Genomic DNA, 19410 nt, shown 5'->3' with positions numbered 1-19410 from the left:
ATGCAGCTGAAAAATAAATTAATTTTATATCTCCATGGTTCAATTCAGTCATTTTTCATTTCCATTGTAATGTAAATTGTCGAATAGTGCTTTGTTTACTTTAAAACTGAATTGATATACAGTATAACAGCAACATAATATCCATCAATGGCGATTGTTTGTGTGTTGTGAATGCTCTGGTTGTGTGTAACAGCAACATAATATCCATCAATGGCGATTGTTTGTGTGTTGTGAATGCTCTGGTTGTATATAACAGCAACATAATAAGGTATGTAACAGTGCGTTGTGCATTTTCTTAACATTTACTTTAAATGTTATTAAACTTTGTTATTATGCATACTCAACACGGCACATGTGTGATTAGCCTGGCCTTTTTTTTATCCTTTACAATATCATAACATAGTACGAACAATTTAATATGGCGCTTCACTGCATTAACCCATTATTGAAATGTAACTTGTTTCAATACCACAACCACATGAATACCAATATACTGCACACCGGTATAGGCAGAAAATACATTTTAGAATACAGGGGCTAATTGGAGATGGTACAAGAAGTTGTATGTAGAATGGTATTGGACCATGTAATGTACAAAAAGTACATTGTGTTCGCCATCAAATGTGAAAAAAAACCACATGAGCATACAAAATGTGAAAATCTGTAAACATGCATTACTCAAACATGTGAAGAAGTTTTAGGCAATTTTAGAATGTAATTGTACCTAAAATGTACAACATCATTTTCTTTAACATTCATATTCAATGCAATTTATAACTTGGAATGGATACAAATTATATTGTATAATGTTGCACACTGAACTTAACAAAATTGTCTGATTTGTGATGGATTTCCCCAGGGATACCGGGGAAAATCCAATCCTTTTGGGTTTTTCTGATTGGTCCACTGTTAGATAGGGTTTGTCTGATTGGTAAATGTATGAGGGGTTTTGGGGTAATCACTGGCAGGGGAGAGTCTTGTCTGGAACTTCATTGGAGATAGATGTGGTTTTGTTTGTTCTTTCTGTGATGTGAGTGATATACATGACCTTAGGCTATTTGTAGACATTTTGACAGGTATGGTTTCTTAAATATATAGTGGCATACGTTGAGAGTTAAATCTGGGTAGGTATAATTTTTGTTATGTATAAAATGTTGGGCCCCCACTCTTCCTGGAAATTGATTGTAGGCCCTAAATATAAAGTTGTAAATTAATATGTTATAATATATGAAGCAGGATCAAGTGCAAAGGAAATTATAGACGTTTTCATTGATTTCATTCATCATTCTACTCTAGACCTTTCTTACTTTTACTCCTTTCGTCTCTTGAAATGTACTAGTGACTCGTACCTACTATTACTATAGTCTGGGTTCCAGACGGAGTTTTGTCTTAATATTAGTAAAAAGATAAATATTTTGGCACATATGGCGTTTCATACGTATACTACTTGATTTGTATTTTCAGACAAAAATCGCGGTCGAAATAAAAACAAATAAATTTAAAAAAAAGATAATACAGACTTGGGGCAAGTCTACTATTACTACTGTACTACAGCCCTTTAAATGTGTGATTTTGAAAGGGAAATTCCCGGAACCGAGCAGCGAAAAACATGTGTAGCCGTAATTCGACAGCCAGCTAATATAGAAACACCAACCGCTAATGTAGTAACAAAAATATCATATATTGTACAAACCTATGCCTAAATCATGTGCAAATGCGTCTCTTTACTTAGCTATCTCGTAAACGACCGACTTTCAAAACGCGGCCATCTCGTAAGCATTTCTTAAGTGACCACCTCTTTTAAAGGACTATCAACTCTCGTAAGGGACCGCTTTTCATAATCAACCGCTTTTCATAATCGACCACCTATCGTATGCGACTACCTCTCTTAACGACCACACCTCTCGTAAGTTACCACCTATTTTAAGGGACCACAACCTCTCTATCTCTCTCTCTTAAAGGACCACTTCTCATAATCAACAACATCCACTAACGACCACCTCTCGTAAATGACCACCTCTATTGAAAGACCACCATCTCTATTAAGAGACCACTTCTCATAATCGACCATCTCTTTTAAGTGTTAACCTCCTCTCATAAGGGACCGCTTCTCATAATCGATCACTTCTCGGAAGTGACCACATTTCTTAACGACCACACCTCTCGTAAGGGACCGCTTTTCATAATTGACTACTTCTCTTAACGACCACACCTCTCGTAAGTGACCAGCTCTTTTAATGAACACAACCTCTCTCTCTCTCTCTCTCTGTCTCCCTGACGATAGCTGTGGTCGTTAAGAGAGGTGGTCGCTTACGAGAGGTGGTCGATTATGAGAAGCTGTCCCTTATGAGAGGAGGTGATCAAATACGAGAGGTGATCGATTATGAGAAGCGGTCCCTTAACAGAGATGGCGGTCGTTCAATAGGGGTGGTCGCTAATATAATAATATAACGAGGGTGGTTGCTTACGATATGCGGTCTGTTTTAGGGAGGTGGTCTCTTACGAGATGTCCCCTTTTTGAAAGTCGGTCGCTTATGAGAGGTGGATAGACTGATAGCTAAGTAAAGAGATGCATTTGCACATGATTTAGACATAGGTTTGTACCATATATAATAGTTTCTACATTAGCTGGTGATAGTAATGTTACAACCGCTAATGTCGAAAACGCCAGCTAATATCGAAACAACCGTTGTAGAACAATCCACCGCTAATGTAGTAAAACCTCCAGCTAATGTAGAAATACTAACAGCTTATGTAGTAAATAAAAATCAACACCAGCTAATGTAGAACGGTCAACAGCTAATGTAGTAAGGAAAATTGCCTCCCAGCTATAGAACTCTAGGAAATTATAGGCTCCTACTTTAAATTATTACGGGCATTCTGTATTTAGTGCCGCTGCCATTGTTTGGCAAAGTGCAGATTTCCTATTTTAATATATGCACATTCCATCAGTGTACAGTTTTTAAAAACGAAATGAATTCATCTACAACAATAATAATTTTATAGATAAACTTTGTTTTGAAGAAATAGACATCATCCATTGCTACCCGGCATCAATCACTTATTTATAAACTAACTGTACTCATATTATTCAATTAGGCCTATATAACATTGTTGATTTTTGCTCCGAAAAATATATATTTATTTTCGGGGTGTAGGTAATATTTGCCTTTGATGTGTTTAATTTGTGTTAATAACGTGTCAGCAAATTTAATATTGTTAATAATGAAATGATAATATAGTAGCCATTTTTATTTTTTAGATTGGTGGTTGATGTGTTTTTTATATGGCGAGAATAATTCGAGAATGTATGAAAGAAGAGGGGCTAGATAGACAAGATGTTCAGAAAAAGTACAAAATTCAATCTGTTCATGATCACGGTACCTATCAATGCAGAAGATGTGGGCACTCATGGAGCAGCTATCATTCTTGTTTAACTTTGGATCTTCAACAGCAACGAATAGCAAGAAGATGGCGACAGAAGTGTGATAGATGTAAGAAAATTGAATCACCCTGGTTTCACCAGAATGTTTTAGAAGACATGGTTGAATACGGAATTCGCAGGTAGGTTGGAGTAATTCTTCCAAAGTGAACATTTTAGTGAAGGACTAAGCAAATTTTTAGATACTTAAGATACATATAAGTTGACATTTTTATTACATTAAACAATACTTTGATCATGGAATTTGTGACAGTGTTAAGTCTTTATATATTTTATTATATTATGTTTTGATGATTTAAACAGTTTTGTAGACTGTTATTACCAATTTAACAGTTTATGTTCTGTGTTTTTAAATTGATTATACTGCTTCTCCCTCAGAAGGTATTTCTGAAGTACTAAAAAACTCAGGATTAGCTTCTTATACTATAGGCCTACAACTTCAATTGGAATAATACTGTAATTGAAAATTTAGAAATGTAATATTACCGTACGGACAATCTATATTATTAGGACCTCACATATGCCGTGATAATCATTTTTTTCTGATTGTAGATATTTTAAACTTGTAAAAGGAACGTTAAACGGATCTGTTGCTATCAAACCTAAAGGCAAACCACCACATCGAAGTGACCTCTGTGAACGCTGTGGATTTGGAAAACGTCAATGCTGGATATCTAGAAACAATAGCTCTCACTCTGATCTCTAAATAATAAAGAACTCTCCAATTCAGACCACAATTGCCTCGTTAGCTTTTAGATTGTATCCACAGACATGTAAATACTGCCATTGCAAATTAATAACATTTAGGCTACATAAAGCACCAGATATAATTGTCCCCCTGAAATTAAATTAATTAAATTTTTGTTGTTGAATATGTCATTTTGATGTTTGTAAGTGAAGTTTTTGCGGAAGTCATTAGCTTTATTATAAGTAAAAATGGCATATTCAAAATCTGATCTGGGGACATGTTTGTGCACAAGTGTGCATGAGCTGTATGTGGATTAGTCCAAGAAAATTAAGGATGGGTCGTGGAAAGGAGGCGGGATTTGTGGTAGGTACGGAGGACTCTATCGTGGTTAGTTTAGAGTTATGAGGAAGTCCATTTATTACACTCTTAAATTTTTAGATTTTTTTAATAGCGCTGATTTGACCGTAGACCAATAAAACACGTTGTTTATTTTATTTTTATTTTAACCATATTTAATGAGGGTGATCCATCCAGGATGTTGTCAAGGTGGAATGTTTAATAATAGACCCTGGAAAATGCCATCTTACTATTACTCTTTGTAATACCACTCCTCAAGCCTAACTCTCGAGCGGCCGTGACCTAGCATCATAATGGCCAACAACTTACTATTGTACCTGTTTGTCATCGGTGCAACATTATCAATTCGGATTTTTATCGATCTGAGCTCATCGGAAATACACATACATCGAGATGTTAACTACAATACATTTATTACAAAATGTATACCAAACAAGTCTTTTAAACACGGTCAAAGTAAGTTATACAGCATATTTGTATCTAAATTATTTACACCTGTCAATAACCGAACACCAAAGCAAAAAATAAAAACAACTAGAACGAAAGCCGACAGCTTTATTCTGTTTTTTGGTCTTATGCTAGCTGGCGATGTCCATCCATGCCCGGGGCCTACCGGAGCAAGAAAACCTAAGTGCCCATGTATAGTTTGTTCAAAAGGAATAATCAAAACCAGTCGAGCTATATCGTGTGATAATTGTGATCGTTGGTCGCACATAAATTGCATAAACTTCCCGTTAAAGAAGTATACTGATCTATGTCATTCAGGGGAAGAATTTGCATATGAATGCCAAGAATGTGTATTTAGAAACCTGCCGTTTAGCAACGCTGATGTTAACGATACTTCAAATGACCACCGCGATATCGATACATCAACTCTTACAAACGATTCGTGTGATGACCCCGATACATTGCTATCTGAAATCTTCAGATGCAAAGGTCTCCATTGTTTACACCTGAACATCAGAAGCCTTCTTCCAAAAATCGATGAAATTCGGTCTATTGCAAAAAAGACTGATGTATCCTTAATAGCAATTAGTGAGTCCTGGCTGGATAAATCTGTAAATAACAGTGAAATAAGTATCGAAAATTATTCAATTGAAAGAAAAGATAGATGTACGAATAGTGTTGGAGGAGGCGTATGCCTCTATATACGAAATGATCTTACCTACAACGTGAGAGATGATCTCCAAAACGATGATATTGAATCTTTATGGATAAATATACTATTACCTAAAACCAAACCTATTCTAATCGGAACCTGTTACCGACCTGAAAAGCAGCGATCGTTTTTTACCTCACTTGAGACAATCTGTGGAGATATTTTACAAGGTCAAGAAGTTATTATTTTAGGTGACTTTAATGTAGATGTATCATCTAATAATTTAAGTAAAAATAAATGGGTGTCCCAATTTTGTAATATGTTTAATCTCACCCAACTTATTAAGGACCCAACACGTATTACTTGCACTACCTCTACCATCATAGATCTTATTTTCTCATCCGAACCTCTTAACATTTTCCAATACGGAGTTATCCCTTACGGTGTCAGTGATCATTTTATAACTTACTGCACCAGAAAGATAGTTAAAATCCCGATTAAGAGGCATAAGACGATTAAAATACGATCTATGAAATCATACTCATCAGAACTACTTACTTCTAAATTAAATGAATTAGATTGGTCCGATATCACAAATTGCACAAATGTCTGCACTGCATGGGACTGGTTCAAACTAAAAATGATGAATGCCATCAACCAAGTTGCTCCTTTAAAAGAAATAAGAATTAAACAACGTTCCAAACCCTGGTTCACATCAGAAATTAGAGATCTGATCATTAAACGTGATAAATGCTTAGCTAAATTTAAGAGAACTCGTAATGAGCACATATTTACTGTCTTTAAAAAGTTAAGAAATTCTGTAAAATATAAAATAAAAAGAGCTAAGTCATCTTATTTTTCGGACAAACTAAATGAAAATAAAAATAACCCCAACAAATTATGGAATGTTTTAACAAGTTTAGGTACCGGAACAGAAAATAAATCTGAAAACATTGCTCTAAAATGTGAAGATAAAATAATTTATGACAAAAGCTCGATTGCTGACTATTTAAATTCCTTTTTCATTAATACTCCTGAAAATTTAGTCAACAAACTCCCTCCTTCATCTAATACTTACAATGAAAACCACGTTAAACATTACTATGCAGATAAAAAAGATGTATTTGCCTTTAAAGAAGTAAATGAACAAACCGTACTAACGATAATAAACAACTTAAATAGTAAGAAAGGTGCGGGTTTAGATTCCTTGCCTGCCAGATTTTTCAAAGATGGGGCTCTGGCTATCTTACATCCACTGAGCCATATTATAAATATATCCATTTCAACCGGTTATATCCCTTCTGATTGGAAATCTGCTAAGGTAGTGCCTATTTACAAAAAGAAAGATCGATTATATGCTGGAAACTATAGACCCGTTTCTATTCTATCTGCAGTGTCTAAAATTGTAGAACGTATTATGTATAATCAATTAATGAGTTACCTAAACGACCAATCACTTCTTTATACCTATCAATCAGGTTTTAGACCTTCATTTTCTACAGAAACATGTCTAATACATCTATCGGATTCGGTTAGAAATGGATGGGATAAAGGGAAAATGACTGGTATGATAATAATTGACCTTCAAAAGGCGTTCGACACAGTAGACCACGACATATTATTGTATAAATTAAAGGCCATGGGTTTTACTAGTCTATCTCTGTCATGGATGCAATCATACCTCCACGGTAGATCCCAGGTTGTTGACATAAAAGGTACTAAATCAACATTTCTTGACGTCAAATGTGGAGTACCCCAGGGATCTATTCTGGGTCCCTTACTATTTTTGCTATATGTCAACGACATGGAATCGGCCGTTGGTTGTGAGTTGTTGCTATATGCAGACGATGCAGCCCTTTTGGTCACAAATAAAGACCGAGAGTATATTGAAAACAGACTAAGTAATGAATTGCAAGCGTTGAATCTGTGGCTTTCTGACAATAGATTATCCCTTCATTTTGGTAAGACGGAGTCAATTTTATTTGGTACAAAAACCATGTGTAGAAAACAGTCAGAAATGAAAATTACCTGTAATAATAAAAACATAACTGCTAAATCTTCAATCACATACCTTGGAATTGATCTTGACCAGAACCTGACTGGTACAGCTACAGGTATGAAAGTAATCAATAAAATTCATTGTATACTTAAATTTCTTAATAGAAATAAAAAATATATTACTAAATATGCTCTTAAATTAATTGCATCTTCTCTGACACAATGTCATTATGACTATGGGTGCTGTGTATGGTACTCGTGTACAAATAAATATATTAAAAATAGGCTACAGACGTCTCAAAACAAAATTATTAGGTGCATTTCGAACCTAGGACCACGATCTCATATAGGTATACATGAGTTTGTAAACTTAAATTGGTTGCCAGTTGACCTAAGAGTACAAGAGAGGAAACTATGTATTATGTATAAAATAATTAATAAAAGTGCTCCATCTTACCTGGATACAATTACCCTGACGAGACAACGTCACAATCACAATACAAGATTTGCTAGAGACAGCATTTCGATCCAAATTCCAGTCATAGGAACTCACAACAGGTCAACTTTCTTAATAACAAGCATTCAGTTATGGAATTCACTCCCCTATTTTGTTCAAAGCTCCTCTTCATTACAATTATTTAAACAGAGATCAAAAGGTTATTTTTGTGAAATTCTTAGATTAAGAGAAATTTAATTTGCTATTTGTTTGTGTATTATGTTTAAGTAATTGTGGTTTTCCTTGTTTATTCTGTTATATTTGTTTAGGACCACAATGGAAATAAGTTTGCCGTCTCGGTACTTTTTTGTGTATTTATCCTATTTGATTTTTTATATCAGAATAAAGAAAAATAATAATATAGCGGTAACGATCCTTGCCGGTACGTACCTGTACTGTAATATTTTTGACTAGCGTTTAATGTCCGTAATCAAATACGTCAAATGAGTAAAATTCTTTTATGTCCACTAATATAATCTTCTCGGAGTAGGACTGACTGCGAAAAAAACACTTGGTGAACCTAAATGGAAGTACCTTGGAAGTTGTACAATAATGAGACTGATCAGGTGAGACCCCGTCACGTTACGTCTATGGCCTTCTTAGGGGTGTTTTTTTAAATATTTTTTCGATGCGTTTTTTGACGTATGAATTGCATTTTACACGTTACTTAAAAGTTTAATTGAATTTGTAAACATCACAAATTTTCACTGAAACATTAAACTATTTAAAGACAACTTTTTATAGATGAAATTGACAATTAATTAAATCCAGAATTCTGATTTCATTGTGTTTCTTTTCATCTAAATTCTTTGGTACACCATTTTTTTTATCGACAAGCTTAATTTAAATAGGATACTAATTTCTATATTGAATGCTAGGTTTTACGGCACAATCGACTAAATTCCTTGGAGTATAATATATTGATGAATTTCTCACATAAGAATCACATAAATGTTACTGCTTGAAAAATATCTCGATATGTAGGCATACTATATAAAGTAAGACATTTTTTACCAACCAAAGCTCTCTGGACAATATACAAATCACTCATTGAACCAGTATTAAGTTATTGCAACATAATAGGCCTATGGTGTAGTAGGCCTACATTTCAAAGTTATCTATTATTATTATTATCCGAGTTATTTAAACTCAAGAAAAGGGCATTACGAGCTATAACATGGTCTAGGTTTAATTATTCAATGACTGAATGCTTCTATAAATTTAAACTTCTTAAAATTGCGGATATCGATTAGTACCAAATTGGGCTTTTATTAGCTTACTAATCTTTTATATTTCATAAAACAGTATGCATTACTTAACTTGGTTACATTACAAAGTAATACAAAATAATAATAAAGTAACCTTTTCAAGTTACAAAACATATATATATATATATATGGCTATTTTTATACATAAGTATCAAAACAGATTTCATTTAAACAAAAAAAAAAGAATGATACGAAATAAAAGTCTAGCTATTTTTAAAAACAATGTACTTTTCAATTTCTTTATACCTCTTATATACAGATTTGAAGTGATTTATGTGAGGTTTTTGTTCGTTAACGTTGCAGTTATAAATATACAATTTTGCAATCAGTATTAAGTTATTAATTGCATGAATATTTCTATGATTTTCAATACCAAAACATATCCTCCTTTCTTTATCTAAAGTCACTCTTTTTTTAACTGTTGTTCAATAATAACTTGTATTTTCCTCCACATGATACCACTTTGCATTCCACGAACATGTGTATCAAAGTTTGTTCTTTTTCTAAACAAAATTCACAAATTGGTGATTCAACAATTGATATCTTATGTAGAAAAGAGTTAGTATAAATGATACGGTGAATAAATTTATTTTGAAAGTTTTTAAGTTTCGTATTGATTGTGCAAAGTTATGAATATCATATCCCATTTAATTGTGTATTATCAAGTTAATTTTCCCATCTGGACTCGATTCTATCGGGCACGAAATGAGAACGAAAGTGTTTACAGCTTCTTTTTGTTTTCATGAAATTATTTATTTTAGAATTTTCGATTATTAAATTTGATGGGTTTGTATCAGTATTCTCAAATATTATTAGCTTCAGTGCCTTGGAATCGAGTGTACAATTTGATTGTAAAGTAACAAATTTGGTTTAAAATTGAATCGTTCTTCGAATTCTTCTAAGTTAAGAATTCGGTTGCTATGAGTCAAAATATATTTAATGTATTTTATATTTTTGTCCCACCAAACCTTATTTATACTGAATTCCTTGATTTCAAAACAAGAATTATTCCATAAGGATTGTGATAAGATTTCTTTAACAGAGCTCGGTTCTTTGAAACTATACTCGCTCCAAGCTAATAGAAAGTCTTTATTAAAACCATTGAACTGTTTAAGCATCGCGGAGGATTTTGAGAAGTTACAATAAAAAATAAAGTCGTTTCCAAATTTATGTAGGTCGCTTTGAAAAAAAAGTTTCCATTTACCATCGTTTTTTCCTAAATATCTTTTAACCCAACATTCTTTTAGAGCTTGACAGTAACTTTGAACATGTGGCATTTTCAACCCTCTCTTTTCTAGTTCGTTGCTCATGATTTTCCTCTTTATCTTATCAGGTTTTCCATAAAAATTTAAACATCTTACTTTGTATATTATTGAAGAAGTGATTTGGTGGGTCCGGTAAGTTTGAAAAGTTATATTGGCAGAACCAGTGTTTTTATTATTTATCCAAATAAGGTTAGGGATCTTTGCCTCCACATGTTTAGTATTGTATCTTTAGATTTGGGGTTCGTTAGTTCATATTATGTTTTGTTTAGTGGGAATTTTAAAATCCGAATTTCTTAATGAGCCCAATCTTATAATATTACTTTTTTCATAATTTATCTTAAGCCATGAACTCTAGTAGCTAGATCAACTTTCGTATGCACTTTGAGGTCCAGAGAATTTGACTTCAGAAATTGGTTTAGGGTGGTCAAACAATCATTTTTGGCTTGGTTACACATTTTGAAAATGTGGCGAAAGGTCAAAAGGTCAGGGTGAAAGGTCATAAGACCAAACACCAATATGTCCTTAAATCTGAACAACCACTGGTCACAGCGAAGTAATTTTGGTCTCAAATTGATCAGAAGGTATACATTTATATTCAGTCTAATTGGACATTTTAGTTTAAAATGACCGGAAATGCCATTTCTGACCTTTGACCCACAACCCAGGGCATGTATTTATCTCCGTAACTACTGGTGGTAGACACTTGAATTTGGTTTTAAATTGTTCGAAATATATATTTTGTTATTTGAAAAACATTTTGAAAAATGTTACAAAAGGTCAAAGGGTCAGGGTCAAGGGTTATATAAACAAATAAATAAAGGAACTTGTATCTCGGCAACCACTGGTCGCAGCAAGTCAATTTTGGTCTCAAAATGTTCAGAAGGCATGCATTTATATTCCGTCTAATGGGGCATTTTAGTAAAAAATGATCAGAAATGCCATTTCTGACCTTTGACCCACATACCAGGGCATCTTCATATCTCTGTAAGTACTGGTCGTAGAAACTTAAATTTGGTATCAAATTGTTTGAAATATACATATTTACATTCACTGTAATAGAAAATGTGGTTAAAAGATGAAAAGAAAATACTATTACTAATGTTTCAAACAAAAAACATATCTCTACACAACTTATCTTTAGACAGTAATGTTATGCAATATGATACTTTAAATTGTTTCAATTTCAAGTAGGCCTACTAGTTATTGCTGTCCACGAGAACATTTTGATATAAACGTCAAGCTCAACAGTTCTTTTCAGAATGCTAGAAGTAACTTGCCATGTGTATCCGATTAAACGCCCCGGGCATTTATTGTTCAAAAGGGTTTTTAGGGGGAGGGGAGGCATCTTTATTTGGGGTATAATATGGTAACATGTATAATCAAATAAATACCACCTAGATGTAAAAAAATACAGTAAAATTAATATAAAAAAATGATAACATTATGTCAAAATGCTTGATAAATTGTAGATTATGGTAATTAATGAAATGTGTTGTGATACAATTATTTTGTAAATGCATGTGGCGGAGCGTTTATTCCACATGATGTTCTATTGGAGGGAATAGAGGCTTTTATTCAAAGCGGGTGTTAATTCGAATAAATACTCGAGCTCAACAGTTAAGAATGCTAGAAGTAACTTACTATAGTTACCCGAATAAAAGGTCCCCGGGCATTTAGTTATTCAGGGAAGGCGTTTATTTTGTTTGGGTGTAATAATGGTAACATGTATAATCAAATAAATACACCCCAGATAAAAAATAAAAAAATTAATATAATAAGAATAATAACTGGATTAAACCTCATTCTATCCTGTTGCAAGTACAATCATGTAATAAAAGGTATCAGAGACAACTATAATAGACCAATTCATTGTCATTATTCCGTAACACTGTTGCATAATATTTTTGAATGTTACCGACAAAACTTATACATAATATGTATAAGTTTTGTCGGTGTATATTATACACGTCTGTTCCCAGTGTAGATAATAAAACAATATATGTTTCTGGAGATTTATTATCAATACCACTAGAAACTTTGACATGTTTTAGGTACTGAATTCATTGACAATAAAAGCATCAGAAGTTATCATGATAAAATCATACTACAACACTGTACTACAGTACACAAGGGTGTTTTCAGGAAAGCTGGACATATTGTACAATAGTAATGAAGCTATGTATTGGCATTTAAAAATATGCAAAAGATTGTTGTCAAATTGTAGTCACAAACAAACAGATGATAGAATGAAGATCCATTATGAGTGCAATTGTGTCAAGATAATGATATGTCATTGTTTTATATCATTATACTGGCACCTGGAAGAGAAGATTCATTTAATGTTATCTATGACAGTGTCACTTTTATTCTAAAAGACAGAAACATTTCGTTAAAAAGCATAAAGAAGAAAACGAATCATGTAAAGTACCTTTTATCAGCTGAGAAACGAATTATAATTATTAAAATTAGAGTATTTATTCGAATTAACACCCGCTTTGAATAAAAGCCTCTCTCAAATAAACGCCACCATTCCCTCTAATAGAACACCATGTGGAATACGCCCGCCACATGCATTTACACAATAATTGTATCACAACACATTACATTAACTACCATAACCTACAATTTACCAAGCATTTTTTTCACTTTTTGATATTAATTGTGCTGTATTTTTTTTTACATCTAGATGGTATTTATTTGATTATACATATTACCATATTATACCACAAATAAAGATGCCTCCCCTGCCCCTAAAAACCCTTTGAACAATAAATGCCCGGGGAGTTTAATCGGATACACATGGCAAGTTACTTCTAGCATTCTGAAAAGAACTGTTGAGCTTGACGTTTCTATCAAAATGTTCTTGGGGACAGCAATAACTAGTACTTGAAATTGAAACAATTTAAAGTATCAGTTATTGCATAACATTACTGTCTAAGGATAAGTTATGTAGAGATATGTTTTTTGTTTGAAACATTAGTAATAGTATTTCTGTTCATCTTTTAACCACATTTTCTATTACATTGAATGTAAATATGTATATTTCGAACAATTTGATACCAAATTTAAGTTTCTACGACCAGTACTTACAGAGATATGAAGATGCCATGATATGTGGGTCAAAGGTCAGAAATGGCATTTCTGATAATTTTTGACTAAAATGTCCCATTAGATTGAATATGAAAGCATGCCTTCTGAACATTTTGAGACTAAAGTTGACTTGCTGCGACGAGTGGTTGCCGAGATACAAGTATCTATTTTTATTTGTTCATATAACCTTTGACCTTGACCCTTTGACCTTTTGTAACATTTTTAAAAATTTGCTACAAATAATAAATATTTATTTCAAACAATTTAAGACCAAATTTAAGTGTCTACGATCAGTAGTTACGGAGATACATACATGCCCTGAGGTGTGGGTCAAAGGTCAGAAATGGCATTTCCGGTCATTTTTGACTAAAATGTCCCATTAGACTGAATATAAATGTATACCTTCTGATCAATTTGAGACCAAAATTACTTCGCTGTGACCAGTGGTTGTTGAGATTTAAGGACATATTGGTGTTTGGTCTTATGACCTTTCACCCTGACCTTTTGACCTTTCGCCACATTTTAAAAATGTGTAACCAAGCCAAAAATGATTGTTTGACCACTCTAAACCAATTTCTGAAGTCAAATTCTCTGGACCTCAAAGTGCATACGAAAGTTGATCTAGCTACTAGAGTAATGAGGATAAAGCAAATAAGTCCAAAGTGTCCATAATGGGCTTTATTAAATTGGAATCGTTTATATAGAATATCGTGTCGTCAGCAAATTGACTTAATTTAATGTTTACGTTATTATAGGATATACCTTCTATTTTTTCTCTTTGACGGACTGCATTGCCTAGGATTTCCGAACATAGAATAAACAAGTATGGTGATAGACAGCATCCTTGTCGTAAACCACGACTAAGACTAAAAAATTCAGAAGAAAAACTAAAAATATCATTATAAAGAAGTTTTATCCAATTTATAAATTTATTTTCAAATCCAAATTGTTCTGTGCATAGTAAACAAAGTCCCATCTTATTTTATCGAATGCTTTTTTAAAATCTACGAAAAAAAGTAGATTCGGAAGATTATTTCTTTGTGCATGTTCAATAATGTCAAAGAGCAGTTTTATTCTCGCCAATGTATAGTCCCTTAAGGAATCCAGTTTGATCAGGGCTAATCACAGATGGTAATACTCCCTTTAGTCGTGTCGCATTGGTCTTGGAAATGATCTTATAATCGGAGTTCAGTAATGAGATGGGACGCCAGTTTTTTAACAACATTGGCGATTTGTCTTTTTTTGGAATCAATGATATTACCCCACGCCTTTGTGAAATAGAAAGACTTCCTTTTTGAAAGGAGTATTTGAATTAATTTCTTAGGGTTTGGCTAATTTCAGTCCAAAAACTTTTATTCATCTGGGAGACCATCGGTTCCTGGTGTTTTAATGTTATCCATTTCATTTAGGGCCTCAAAATAATCTTTTTATGGGAGTTCACATTTTGTTTTATCTTCGTCACTATTTTTTAAATTTTTAATTTGTTTAAGAAAGGCGTGTTGTAAGTCGTTATTTTCTTCAGATTTGTACAGTGTTTGGTAAAAAACTTTTTCTTCATTTAATATTAGTTTTGGATCAGTATTTCACCGTTCTCAGTAATAAGTTTTGTAGGCCTAATGTTTTTTTAATTAATTAATTATTTATTATTAATAATTAATAATTTTCACGTTCTAAATTTAGGAAGTATTTCGTATTCTTTTCACCTTCCTTCACATATTTGGCTCTTGATCTAATCATAGAACCACGTGTTTTAAATTCATAAAGTTGTTCAAGTTCATTTTTTTTATTTGAATTTGTTCGTTTAGTGTTTGATCATTTTTATTGCAAAATTGCTCTTCTAAAATTTGTTTTTGTTATGTTATTTTTTTTTTCATTTTATTTTGTTTACTAGCAAATTTGATTGTTGTTTTTCTTATGTTACATTTAGTCATTTCCCAAAGAGTGTTAGGGTTAATTTCTGCACATTCTATCTTGGTGGTTTTTATTGTTTCAATAATATCCTTTACGTAGTTGGGATCCTGTAATAAACTAGTGTTTAGCTTCCAAAAACCAGGGCCTCTTTTTTGTATCAATCCATTTATTGAAAGTGTTATTAATGAATGGTCAGTTTTAAAGCCTGATATAATTGCAGTGTCGTTTACGTGTGCCCATAAAGAATATGAGATAAGAAAATAGTCAATTCTACAAAATATTGGTGGGAGTGATTTGAGTGCCATGTAAATAATTTTTAAAGGTTCTGTACTCTCCAAATATCAATTAAATCTAATTTGTCTATAACTTTATTAATTTGCTCGGTGCATTTTGGATGCGTTTGTCCCTTGCCATGTTTTTTATCGACAGACGAATTCAAAAGTGTATTAACTAATTTTTTTTTTATTAACTAATCAGGACGTGCGTTTTTCACCACTATTTATAAAAAATGGTTCTTACCATAATCATAATACAAGATCTAAGGACAAAATGAGACTCAGAAAACGTAATCGTACTTTTACTAGTTTTACTGTGTCATGTGTGGAAATTGTAGAATGACTTGAATTACGAACTACAAAGTACCAAATCATTAAATATATTTAAATCATTGTTTAAAGAACGTTTATTATCATTTTACAAATAATTTTTAAAATAGTACTTGTTGCAGGATTTAGCTTTTATTATTATTTAAGTATTAGTTTTAGGCTAGTTAGGGACGTAAGGGGACACAACTAATCAAGCTCTTTTGAGTTTTTATGTAGGCCTATTTCCTTTTCATCTTTATATTATGTATTCATATTCATTGTATTTTTTTATGTTTGATGAATAAAGAATATTTGACGAAAAAATAAACTATGGATATAGGTCTACTTATTTTATAGATAATTAAGCCTTTAAACGATAAATTATTTAATATAGGCCTATATATTTTTTCATTCAAAACTGATTATATTATTGAAGAAAAATACAATTTTCATAAAGCATGTCTTTACGGTGTATGATGTTGTTGGTTGAAATAGGCCCAATATTTATTTTTTATGTTATTTTGTTTTTTTATCAGTCATATATCTTTTTTCTTTTTGTATTATAAATAGTTCTGCTGTATATTAAATACAACTTGATTTCTTATACGACGATTTATGTGTTCTATTCGTTGTTGGTTGTTGGTATAGCGCCCCCTATGGAATGATTCTATAAAACTTTCCAAAAGAGAGATAGACGTCGCAATCCATAATCTTGAATCCTTATCATTAGTTTCTCCGGAACGAAATAAGTTTCATACTCTTGATTTTATATGACGATATAATCTAGAAACTGAATAGTATTGACTTCGCAAGGGTAAACTATAGTAAATAATACCTAAGTTTGGAACAACGAATTAAAGTATATACCGGTAGTTTAAAGTGAAATAAAATATTATAATTCCTCAGATGGCAAATATATGGCGCGCCAAGCTGTCATTTATTCGGAAATAAAGATATCTTAGTTTTAAACTAAGATATCTTAGTTTAAAACTAAGATATCTCTATTAATAGAGATATCTCTATTAAAAACTAAGATATCTCTATTAAAAACTAAGATATCTCTATTTAAAACTAAGATATCTTAGTTTTTAATAGAGATATCTCTATTAATAGAGATATCTTTATTAATAGAGATATCTCTATTAAAAACTAAGATATCTTAGTTTTAAATAGAGATATCTTAGTTTTTAATAGAGATATCTCTATTAATAGAGATATCTCTATTAATAGAGATATCTCTATTTAAAACTAAGATATCTCTATTAAAAACTAAGATATCTTAGTTTTTTAAAGAGATATCTCTATTAACAGAGATATCTCTATTAACAGAGATATCTCTATTAATAGAGATATCTCTATTTAAAACTAAGATATCTCTATTTGAAACTAAGATATCTCTATTAATAGAGATATCTCTATTAATAGAGATATCTTAGTTTTGTTTCCGGTTCAGTGTTTTATGGGTAATACGATTTTCCATCTGTGACTGAGGTAAGGTCAAGTTCCTATATTGTTAACATCGCAGTCCCAGTTGTAATATAGAGGCTATAATGAAATAAAATGGAACAGAGGCAGAAACAGAATGTTTCAGAAAAAATGATGAGGCTTATAATGAGCACATAAAAACTTTCCATAAAGATAAAAACCATTGTATTTGATCACTCTTTAATTATGGATGATAGAAGGTTCTATGTACAATTTTGAATAAGTTTTCGTGAATTTTGAATGATAAAACAAAATTGAAATACCTCTAGTTTTCTAGTAGGCCTACTGGAATAATATGGTAATCCACATTTACTACATTAAATATAATTTATATAATATGGTGTACTAGACTAAAGTACCGTACACATTTAAAAACATAAGAAATATATATGAGGCCTCAATGAACAATGATAATAATTTAACAATATTATTACAATTCAAATATCGACAGTAGGGCCTAATTATGCTACCGTCTAACAATAGGGGCGTTGTGTTTATGCTTATTTTGTTATATCTTTAATAAAAGCAACCCTATACATAAATAGTAGATTACACAATAATAACAGTCAGGAAATTCACATGTACATTTGGGAATTCTATTTCCCATGTAACAATCAAAATGTTAGGAGCAAACCCAGGAGAAACCCCTATTAAAGGGATATTTTTTTAAAGTTAGTATAGGATTCCGTACTATATTTCACTTTAATTCTATATCATTATTAACATTATTAAACATGACTACTTGACAGTGGCGGGAATTCTGTTTTCTTCATCGAATTACCACAGTTATGTCAGCCTTTGTTCACAAACTCCTCGAATAAAACAATCACAAGATGTGTTTGCTGGTGTTCCTTTCCAAGGTGGTGAGATTTTGTATTGTTGCTTATGAAATATTAACGAATGAATTAATCTTCTCACAAGACCTATCCACCGTCAAGTCATGTGCGATCTTGCGGTCAATTTCTGTCAGCATCATTAATAGGAAATTTTAATTTTAAAATTAATTTCAAAAAGCAAATGAATAATGAAAACATGTATTAGATTTGGAAAAAAAATGTGTGAATGACACCAGGATGCTACTAACACAAATACGTGCTCTCATGACGTATGTTGCTTAATATAATAATTATTAACATAGTCAACTTAGAAAAGTAAATATGTCTTCTCTACATAATATTAGTGGTTTAGTGAAGTATAAATGCTGTGAAATATTGTACCTATATGCAAGTGCAATGTTATGAACATTAGAATGTTCAGACATATTATTGATATTCACAAAAGTCTGGTCATGTGGTTGCTAGTTATTACTGGCAAAGAACATATAAAATATCTAAGGTTCCTGAGCTGTCTGTGGAGGAGCTATTTATTATAACAATGTGTCGTGGGAATCGATCTGATTTTGAGTACAAATTCCCCAACCGCGACTAGGGGAAATTATTGGTGGGCCTATATCATCCCCTATTCTGTTGGTTCTACAAGTGTTCTTAAGGGTTTCATGTGGGCGTGGTCATTTCACGGTGGTAGTTGTAACACCAAAGAATAGGTTCATTGGTAACACATCGTTTGCTCTAGTCGTTCCAATTAAACGCTTAACGCACAGGTAAGTTTATAACATAAATAATGTCACTTTGTCAGATTGGTTATTGTATAGACCTGGGCTCAGAGCTGGTAGGCATAATTCTTTTGCTCAACCTAGTCCCATCTATTCCTTTACTACTGTTATAAAG

The 19410-nt window shown here is 32.2% G+C and overlaps 1 protein-coding gene and 1 long non-coding RNA gene across 3 annotated transcripts; one reads left to right on the top strand and one right to left on the bottom strand.

Annotated features, from left to right (window-relative positions):
• The first annotated feature begins 127 nt into the window (after positions 1 to 127).
• On the top strand, positions 128 to 4966 carry LOC140040675 (uncharacterized). Of its 2 annotated transcripts, none has more exons than XM_072086779.1 (3): positions 128 to 268; positions 3263 to 3564; positions 3995 to 4963. In XM_072086779.1, the coding sequence occupies exons 2-3, from the start codon at positions 3287 to 3289 to the stop codon at positions 4146 to 4148; spliced, it is 432 nt and encodes a 143-aa protein (XP_071942880.1). In that variant the 5' UTR covers positions 128 to 268; positions 3263 to 3286; the 3' UTR covers positions 4149 to 4963. The 2 variants fall into 2 exon arrangements, with proteins under 2 accessions (XP_071942880.1, XP_071942881.1); XM_072086780.1 differs by lacking the exon at positions 128 to 268 and adding an exon at positions 763 to 1124 and having other exon boundaries at positions 3995 to 4966.
• A 259-nt stretch (positions 4967 to 5225) lies between these two features.
• LOC140040676 (uncharacterized) lies at positions 5226 to 6888 on the bottom strand. Its single transcript, XR_011842751.1, has 3 exons — positions 6874 to 6888; positions 6145 to 6254; positions 5226 to 5543 (listed from the first exon to the last, which is right to left on the bottom strand). It is a non-coding gene; the product is annotated as an uncharacterized lncRNA (long non-coding RNA).
• Positions 6889 to 19410: the final 12522 nt, after the last annotated feature.

Source organism: Antedon mediterranea, chromosome 2, assembly GCF_964355755.1.
Source record: "Antedon mediterranea chromosome 2, ecAntMedi1.1, whole genome shotgun sequence".
Lineage (NCBI taxonomy): Eukaryota > Metazoa > Echinodermata > Crinoidea > Comatulida > Antedonidae > Antedon > Antedon mediterranea.
This window is presented reverse-complemented; position numbering and strand designations above follow the sequence as displayed.